At 42.4% G+C, this 10,049-nt stretch overlaps 1 protein-coding gene across 1 annotated transcript; it reads right to left on the bottom strand.

Moving 5' to 3' along the window:
- Nucleotides 1–1,438: 1,438 nt before the first annotated feature.
- Nucleotides 1,439–10,016, bottom strand: LOC115170065 (UAP56-interacting factor). The gene is made up of 9 exons (XM_029726311.1): nt 9,636–10,016; nt 9,010–9,147; nt 8,251–8,423; nt 7,873–8,036; nt 7,037–7,106; nt 6,855–6,919; nt 6,595–6,669; nt 3,978–4,116; nt 1,439–2,564 (listed from the first exon to the last, which is right to left on the bottom strand). Exons 1-9 carry the CDS (start codon nt 9,706–9,708, stop codon nt 2,466–2,468), a joined length of 996 nt encoding a protein of 331 aa, XP_029582171.1. The 5' UTR covers nt 9,709–10,016; the 3' UTR covers nt 1,439–2,465.
- Between the last annotated feature and the right edge of the window lie 33 nt (nt 10,017–10,049).

The following is a 10,049-nucleotide window of genomic DNA, read 5'->3' as shown; positions in this document are numbered from 1 at the left end:
AAGTTTTTGTTGCCGATGTTTACTGACAACCGCTATATTCAACGGGTGTTGAGCGTTCGTAAATAATTAAGTTATTCTGTGCTCTGAAAAAGGAGTAGATAGCAGCGAGAGTGAATTTACGAACGCACCCAATAGGTGAAACTCTTCAATGTTGGTAATCAAAAGAAAACAAATCAGCTAGCTATACTCGACAGAAAAGTAAAATATATTGTCCAATTTCCACGTTGAGGTAAAACATTACTTTTATTTAGCTACCCCAAAACAAAAAGGTTATTTTATTCAAAAACAATGCACATAAACACTTTAATACATTTCAATAAAACTAGCAGAGCAAATCAGTCTATGCTACCATAAGGGCACCATGGCAACCAAATCTGAAGTAGCAACGATATTGCGTTAAGTAACAATGAGAGCCAAGGATATCGAACGAGTCGTGAATATTCAACAAAACACAAGTTTATTTCCAGCGAATTTCTTAGTTACATGACTGTATAACTAGCAAAGGCGTTTTGAAGTTTAGGTTTAGTATTGATGAATTTTGGCAATGACGAAAACTAGCATAGTTTAGCCAGGGAAAACAAGGTCGGGAAGGGTTATAGCTGGGCGCACATGGGCACTATGCTAATTCCGGGGAGTATAGTTTATGTGCGCCGATATCCGGAGCTGGCAGCGAAAAGTTCCATTAAACAATTAAGAGACAAACGAATACATCAGATGACATATTTAAGGAGAGCCAAACGATATACAATCCCGAAATCAGCTGTAACTGTCAATAGTAAAACAAAGCTTTAAATGATTTTTGAGTGAATCTGAATCCAGAAAATGAATGGTGGAGCCACTTCCGGACAACGTAGACTCCTCACAACTTTATTTCACAGGATTTGTTGATGGATGGAAGCTGTAGAGATCGGTAACAAATGCAGCTTCTGTAGCCAAATATCTTTTTTTTTGTTACCATTAAATTATCTGGTATGATTGGAACATTAAGCAGTTATTTTAGCGCTTTTGTCCAAAGTCTACCGTAAAGGCCAAATAAAATACTACGTACATCCCAAATGTCAAAAGTAATGCACAATGTTTGGGGTAGAGTGCCATTTGGGGCAGTAACGGTCTCATTTTTGCCATTTCTGTTGCATGCAAGGTAAAAAAAACAATTGCTACAGAAGAACAATAATATGGCTGGGAGCCTACCAATTTCCCCCCTTTCTCTTTGATACCTACCAAACTTTTGCAGGCATAGGCTACTGCGCTCCTAAAATAATAAATTGGGTAGCAAACATCAGGTGGCTATCCGAGAGCAACCGCATCCGGGCAGGTACGGACAAGATAGACCTCTTATAATTGTTTTCCTAATGAATCCATTTTCTATATTTAACACTGGATATGCTCTGCAGGCCTACCGTGATTACGCAGAAATAATTATAAAAAAGCCTTTTCGTACGTTAATTAGGGATTTATTCAACAAAATGACTTTGTAGTTAGTATAAAAACATTTAAAAGTATAACATTTCCTATGGAACAGTAGCCCATATCAATACATATAAAAAACATATCTTTTACATCAAAAAGGCGGTGTCAAAATCTGGCTTGACTAATATTTACTCGAACGGCATACTATTTAGAATTATGCCTACTGTTTAATAAAAATGAATGCAAGTAAGCAACAAATAGCATACTCGGCTCATCCTACTGAGAATGCGTCATCTATGCGTAATTGCGTTGATTCTCGCAATTGGTTAATTTTGGAACAGCGAGTCCCATCAACTGTTGTCAAACGGGAAACACTTTTCATGCCACATCGATGCCGAAGTTGGAGGAGCTATAGGAGGCTGATGGGACGAGATAATTGTAATGGTATTAATGTGGTTTCCATATGTTTAAGTTCCATTTATTCCATTCCAGCCATTACCATGACCCTGTCCTCCTATAGCTCCTACTACCAGCCTCCTCTGGTGGATAGGTGTAGTGAACTGTGGTTAAGGGTTGTGTTGGAAACAATGTGCCACATTTATTTGAAACATTGTAAAACAGAATTTTAAAAAATTACACTACACAAAACCCTTCATTACTGGCACAAAGCAACCTCCCTATTGAAAAACAATCTTCCAAATAAACTAAAAGTATTTTCCTTTTTGTCCTGACAAATGTTTAAGCTCCTTAACACCGACATCTGAGTACAATGTTACAGATAATGCTATAGGGTTCCATCGTGGTAAAAAAAAAAAAAAAGATGGTTCATCTTCCACGATAATTTCACCCGTATAGTTTTCATATTTACACATTGTTTCTCTTTCTACACAAAGTCTGCTCCATAAGGTAAGTCACTCAGGAGGATCAGCTTACAATTAGCTCAGGGTCTTTTTAAAACAGTTGTATATCATCAGATAGGTGGGGGATCAGTGTGTGTGTGTCTGGGACACAAAGGTTTTGTGTGTCCCCCCCCCCTTTTCTTTCGTGTCATTGTCTTAACCCACAGTGACGAATCGGCTGCCTTTGCTGGTCTGCGCAGTGGCGACGCGCTCGTCTTTCAGGATGCGGAATCGCTCATTCAAAGTCATCGCAGTCTGATGTGACAACAGTTGGGAGAGAACGCTTGTCAGAAAAACATTCAATTCGTTTCACAAAATCAAATCAGAATGTATTAGTCGTGTACACAGACGTTATTGCAGGTGCAGCGAAATGCTTGGTTTTCTAGCTTCAGCAGTAATACCTAGAAATAATCATTTAAAAAAATCAGATTTTGTAAAAATATAACTAGCAATGTCAGAGACCAGAATATAACATGCGCTGAATACTTTCAGCTGTAGACCGTACAGTGAAATGCTTACTTCCAAGTCCTTATCCAACAATGCAGTTTAATTTTATTTATTTTTTAAATGCAAATAGTCTGGATAGCCATTTGATTAGCTGTTCAGGAGTCTTATGGCTTGGGGGTAGAAGCTGTTTAGAAGCCTCTTGGACCTAGACTTGGCACTTCGGTACCACTTGCCGTGTGGTAGCAGAGAGAAGTCTGACTTGTGTACATATAATACATTTGCATATAATGGTGTGTACATACAGTATAACTGGGTCCAGTTCACTAGAAACGAAATGGAGTCAAACTGACCGAATCAGGGAGACACTATCTGAACTTCAATAAGTTTGTTAACATTGCACGTTTTAACCTTTTTGCTTCAGCGTGCACTAATGAACGACACTATTCACCAATTCACAGGGGAGACTTAGATCTTGAACCACTAGGGGGAGTTAGACTTTTTACATCAAACAACCATTCATAACATTTATACAGAGTGTACAAAACATTAGGAACACCTTGCTAATATTGAGTTGCACTCCTTTAGTCCTCAGAACAGCCTCAATTTGTCAGGGCATGGACTCCACAAGGTGTTGAAAGCATTCCACAGGGATGCTGGCCCATATTGACTCCAATGCTTCCCACAGTTGTATCAAGTTGGCTAGGTGTCCTTCGGTTGGTGGATCATTCTTGATACACATGGGAAACTGTTGAGCATGGAAAAACCCAGCAATGTTGCAATTCTTGACACACTCAAACCGGTGTGCCTGGCACCTTCTATCATACTGTTCAAAAGGCACTTCAATCTTCTGTCTTACTCATTCACCCTCTTAATGGCACACATACACAATCCATGTCTCAATTGTCTCAAGGCCTAATCCTTCTTTAACCCGTCTTCTTTCTCCCTTTCATCTACACTGATTGAAGTGGCTTTAACAGATGACATCAATAAGGGATCATAGCTTTCAACTGGTCAGTCTGTCATGGAAAGAGCAGCTGTTCCTAATGTTTTGTGCATTGAGGCTCCCGAGGACATGATCTGAAACAACTTGGGGTGTGTTTACACAGGCAGCCTAATTCTGATATTTTACCTAATCAGATTAGCTCTTTTGCCAAAAATGTGCCAAAACATCAGAATTGGGCTGCCTTTGTGTATGATTGCCCAATTCTATCTTATTCTCACCGGTTTCCCCACACTGTTGATGTCAAACTGCAAGGGGACTCCTTTAGGTGGTTCCGTTTTCTTCTCCTCTTCCACCTTCATCTTGACTGGGGCAGAGCTGGTGGGGGCCGGGGGGTGCAGGGACCAAGCACAGGGAGGCCTGGGAGAACAGAGAAGAAAATATGGCGAGTGGTTATGGACAGTTGCCGAAAATATAATGGAACCCATGCACTTTTCTTAAATAATTCCCTATTTATTCTAAAACTACATTGCAGAAACAATTTTATTTTTGTAAATGTAAGTTTAGAATTGAGAAAATAAAAGATGAATGGACACAATTATTGGCACCCCGGAGCTAGTACTTGGTGGCACAGGCTTTGGACAAGAACTGCAGACAAACGCTTCTTGTAGCCATTAATGAGCTTGTAACAACGGCAGCATAGGTTATGGATATGATTCTGATTGGAACTCTTCCCTGGCCACTCCAGAACAGTCCAGCATTTCTTCTTGAACCATTCTAGGGTGCTTTTGACATTTGTTTGGGATTGTTTTCCTGCTGGAAGTTCCACAACCTTCAGACAGACACAGTTTTGGGGCCTAGTATTGGGGGCCTTGAATGTGTGCAAGACATCATGAAATCAGCAGATTATCAAGGTGTTTAAAGTGCAATGTTCAACTCACTGTCAAAAAATGTGTCTGTTGAAGGTTGTGGAACTTCCAGCAGGACAACAACCCCAAACACACATCAAAAGCACCATGGAGTGGTTCAAGAAGAAAAGCTGGACTGTCCTGGAGTGGCCAGGGAAGAATCCAGACCTGAATCGCATCCAAAACCTATGGCGAGATCTTAAAAAAGTAGGTGGAGGGCATCCCTGAAACATTACGGAATTTTTGCAGCTTCCTGCTGAAAAGTGGGTCAAATTGCCAGTAGAAAGGTGCAGCAAGCTCATTGATTGCTACAAGAAGAATTTGTTACACCACATGACCAAAAGTATGTGGACACCTGTTTGTCAAACATCTAATTCCAAAATAATTGGTATTAATATGGTGTTGGTCCCCCCTTTGCTGCTATAACAGCCTCCACTCTTCTGGGAAGGCTTTCCACTAGATGTTGGAACATTGCTGGATCATTGGGGCGGCAGGTAGCCTAGCGGTTAGATCGTTGGACTAGTAACCGGAAGGTTGCAAGATCGAATCCCCGAGCTTACAAGGTAAAAATATGTCGTTGTGCCCCTGAACAAGGCAGTTAACAAGGCAGTTAACCCTAGGCCGTCATTGAAAATAAGAATTTGTTCTTAACTAACCTAGTTAAATAAAGGTAAAATTTATCAAATTGCTGCAGGGACTTGCTTCCATTCAGCCACTGGAAGTAATGTGCCCAGCTCAAACCATGAAAAACAGTCCCAGACCATTAACTCCTCCTCCACCAAACTTTACAGGGGGCTTCCAAGTGGTGCAGCGGTCTAAGGCACTGCATCTCAGTGCTTGAGGTGCTTATAGAGCCTGGAATCGAACCAGGGTGTATCACAACTGGCCGTGATTGGGAGTCCCATAGGTCTGTGCACAATTGGCCCAGCATCGTCTGGGTTTGGCCGGAGTAGGCAGTCATTGTAAATAAGAATTTGTTTTTAACCGACTTGCCTAGTTAAATAAAGATTACATTTAAATATATGCATTGGGGCAGGTGGTGTTCTCCTGGCATACCAAACCCAGATTTGTCCGTCGGACTGCCAGATGGTGAAGCGTGATTCATCACACAGGAGAACGCGTTTCCACTGCTCCAGAGTCCAATAGCGGCAGCTTTACATCACTCCAGCATTTGCTTGGCATTGCGCATGGTGATCTTAGGTTTGTGTGCGGCTGCTCGGCCATGGAAACCCATTTCATGAAGCTCCCGACAAACAATTCTTGTGCTGACGTTGCTTCCAGAGGCAGTTTGGAACTCGGTAGGACAGACAATTTTTTTACGCGCTTCAGCACTCAGCGGCCCCGTTCTGTGAGCTAGTGTGGCCTACCACTTCGCGGCTGAGCCGTTGTTGCTCCTAGACGTTTCCACTTCACAAGCATTTCGCTACACCTACAATTACAGCTGTCAATCACGTGTATGTGACGAACAAAATTAGATTTGACAACAGCACTTACAGTTGACCATGGCAGCACTAGAAGGGCAGAAATTTGCCAAACTGACTTATTCAACTTATTTTAGAAGAAGTAATGAATGATGTAAGAAAAGTCCAAGGGTGCCAATATATTTGGTCGCCACTGTATATATAGGGCCAGGAGTATTTACATTTGTCGTCATTTAGCAGATGCTCTTACCCAGAGCAACTTTCAGGAGCAGTTAGGGTTAAGGGCAATACTCAAGGGCACGTAGACAGATTCTTCACCTACCCAGCATGGGGATTCGAACCAGCAACCTTTCGGTTAATGGCCCAAAGTTCTTAACTACCTGCTGTCCTCATACCACTTGAACGGACTAGGAAAAACTACTGGCCCTTAGTTAATATCAGGTTATTTGGTATGATAACTACTGGCCCTTAGTTATGATCAGGTTCTTTGGTATGGTAACTACTGGCTCTATGTATTTAGTCAGCCTCTGCTCATATAGTGGTATGTGTGGCTTCATAATGTGACTCACTCAGACTGTGTCATGGCAGTGGGGTTGTCGATGGAAACGGTCAGGATCCCACTGCTGTTTGTTGACGTGCGCCACCTGGTGGACAGACAGACACATACGGTTAGACGGCTTGTGGATAAAGAAGAGCAAAGGTTCGATGTGTAGTCTTCAAGAATGATGAGGGTGCACTATATTATAGAGTGGAATCCCGTCTGTCAAGAGGCGACAGTCAGAATGTGTTAACAGTCTCACACCCATCCACACACACGTCAAATACTCACTGGCGAGTTCTAACTGGGGCAGGGGGTATAGAGGTTAAAGCCGGCTTCGGCACCTGGGTGTGAACCTGCAGTATGGAAGAATGTACAGGTGGGACAAAGACAGGACTTTCCATGCACTGTGTCCAATAAATAAAAAAAAGTCTGCATTCGGTCAGAGACACCTACGGGCCAATAGAGTGTACCTTGAGGCCCCTGCGGAAGAGAAACGTGGCCTGGCGGGCTTCTCTCTGGGTTTGGACAGGGGGCAAGGGCCTACAGGGAGAAGACAAAATGGATGGTTGGTCTAGGAATGGAGATGGAATTGTTTCCTGATGTCCTTCGTTTGTGCAATGTCATTGGAGAGCACTTGGAACAACGCTGCAGTGATTCTCAGCGGTAGACAGACCCAATTTGTTCCCTACCCCTTTGCTTTGATGTTAACCCTTCGATATTTGCAGATAGGCCTATCTATATAGGCCTATATAAGTATAAGCAGTGTATATGGCGCTTCCCCACATTACTTAAAGAGGAAATCTGCAGTTGCTACATCCTTTTTGGACTTGTAAATGAATTATATGTACCCATCGATTCTTGAATATAACTTATAAAGGCCTCATGAGCTTAGTTCAACAGTCGTACCCCATCAGAACCCAAAAGATAAGCTTGTTTTACTCCAATGTTTGTAAACAAAGTAAATGTAAACAAACACCATATAGCTTCAACACATGGTTAAAACTATACTTTTGATATAATGGATGGTCAGTCCTTGCAGCCATAGCTGTATGCATTTTAGAATGGTTACATTTCTTCACCCCAAATCCCTCAGCTGTTTACTAATAACAGTAGCAGGGAGAACACTTTGTTATTGTTTCAACTGCTGATTGGCCCTTTAATACATACAGATCTACAAACATTGAAGGGTTAGGACCAAAAGGAAGAAGGGGTAGATAGCGGTCTGGGACCGGCTGATAGTGTGACGAAGTGATATTCCATGGAGGGGAGTCATCCAGGAGTAATGCTACCAATGTTATTTCCTCACCGTCTCCGCTGCTGAAAGGGTCTCGTCGAGTTGAGGCCTCTCTGTATGTCTGTCTGTCTGTACGGCCTCCTTTGGCCTTGCATCTGTCTGTATTGGGCTGATTGGATAAAAGGCCGTGATTGGTTGTTGAAGGGCCGCGATCGGTTGTTGAAGGGCTGTAACTTCTGAGAGAGAAAATGGAAATAGAGATGGTGAACAGAGGAGCAAGGTCTTCTTTGGAAACTAACTCTCTCCTCTTTGATCCCAACAAGGGTCATGTTAACTAGGCATGAAACAGAGGAAAACAGTTTGAAACAGCGAGGTATTATCTTAACTTGTCCAATAAGGGATGCTCATTTTGGTTCTGATGCATGTTTTGCTACAGTGTGCCCTTAGTACCCGGTTGACAGCAGGTCGGTTGAGCGGACTGATGCCTTTCTGTAGTGCTGCAGTCTTTCGGGCTGCCAGTCCAGTGATAACCCCTTGACCCCGGCGTCGACCAACCGGAGGGGGAATCTTTCGGCCTCTTCCAACACCCGCTCTCGTTATCGCACCTCTTGGTACACCACCTCCTGGAAATGACACGGCTTCTTATTCATGTGGAGAATCCAATTGATGTGATGTATTGGAAGGTCTAACTAGTTCTCTGGCATTTCAAATATCCCAGGCATGATTATATGAAGTCATTTAAGCAATATTTTAAACAAATATATATATTTAACCTTTATTTAACTAGACAAGTCAGTTAAGAACAAATTCTTATTTACAATGACGTCCTAGGAACAGTGGGTTAACTGCCTTGTTCAGGGGTAGAACGACAGATGTTTACCTTGTCAGCTCAGGGATTCGATCTAGCAACTTTTCGGTTACTGGCCCAACTCTCTAACCACTAGGCTACCTGCCGCCCAAGGGTTGTGGTATATGGCCAATATACCACGGCTAAGGGCTCTTCTTACAAACAACGCAAAGCGGAGTGCCTGGATACAGCCCTTAGTAATCAGAGCAGTAAAAATAAATATTTTGTCATACCCGTGATATATGATCTGAAATACCACGGCTGTCAGCCAAATCAGCCTTCAGGGCTCGAACCACCTAGTTTATAGTCAATAGAGAACTAGCTGCAGTGATGAGCACCACAAACAAAACTACTGTACACACCTCTTTGGGTCTGTCCCCTGGCCCTCGCTACAACTGGCCTCCCTTGGACAAAGACCTTCCCCTTCTGTAGTGGCCTGCGGTTCCCCGGGCTCGGCCTCCTTGCTTGTTGCTCTTTCTTGTTCAAACGAATTATATCATCTAGGATAGTCAGATGAACAAAACAATAAGTTTACTTGTCAGTGAGCTCTTTCAGTCAATCTAACGTTATGTATGCCATGTTTATGAATTAAGTTTGTCTGGCTCTTGGAAGTCTTGGCTGAATTTGTACATTCTAGTTAACTAACTACATGAATCATTCTCGCTGACATTTGGATGGGCCAATAGACCTGCATAACAACAATTAACGTTAGCTAGCTGTTCGTTAACTGACTAGTAGTGGCTAATTGGCTTGGTCGCATTGAATGAACGCAGCTAACTAGCAGTTAGCAAACAAAGTTGCCCAGAGTAGTAAATAAGTAGTTTGAAATAAACAGTGTAATGTATCTAAAATAAATGCACGTAATTAGCTATATAAAGATGCATATTATAATCCCTCATATGCGAACATTTAGCAAAATAGCAAGCTAGCTAGCTACAACAACCATGTTCGAGCTGCTGGTGACCCACCCACATGCGAGCGGCCTTACCTAAAGACATGTCGACCTTATCAGGAGCGCCTGAGGTGATCCCCCGTGTAGCCGAAAAACCAACGTTGCTCATACTGTGGAAATTTGTAGCTACACACAGGAAAATATTCAGGATGAAATTCCCAAAAATTAGTACGCCAGCTAGCCTGCCTAGCAACGTCAAATATCCCCCCCGTCTAAACGGTTGTCACTAGATACAACAGCCACAAAGACGAAATTTGCTATTTCTCAACAAAAAAAAAGAAAAAAGAAGGTGCTATTTGGTCTTAATTTAGGGTTATGCATAAGGTTAGCAGTGTGGTTAAGGTTATGTTTAAAATCAGATTTTAAGAAGATCAATTGTAGACATGGGGGAGCTTTATGACTTTGTGGCTGTGGTAACTAGTGACGACTGCAAAAACGTCTTAACGCACG

This window comes from Salmo trutta, chromosome 31 (assembly GCF_901001165.1).
Source record: "Salmo trutta chromosome 31, fSalTru1.1, whole genome shotgun sequence".
Taxonomy (NCBI): Eukaryota; Metazoa; Chordata; class Actinopteri; order Salmoniformes; family Salmonidae; genus Salmo; species Salmo trutta.
This window is presented reverse-complemented; position numbering and strand designations above follow the sequence as displayed.

Coding starts and splice junctions, on each gene's coding strand:
- LOC115170065 (XM_029726311.1), bottom strand. CDS start 9,708: ATGAGCAACGTTGGTTTTTCGGCTACACGGGGGATCACCTCAGGCGCT. Junction 9,148..9,635: donor TAAGGTCGACATGTCTTTAG/GTAAGGCCGCTC, acceptor TGACTATCCTAG/ATGATATAATTCGTTTGAAC. Junction 6,670..6,854: donor GCCCCAGTTAGAACTCGCCA/GTGAGTATTTGA, acceptor TCTGTCCACCAG/GTGGCGCACGTCAACAAACA.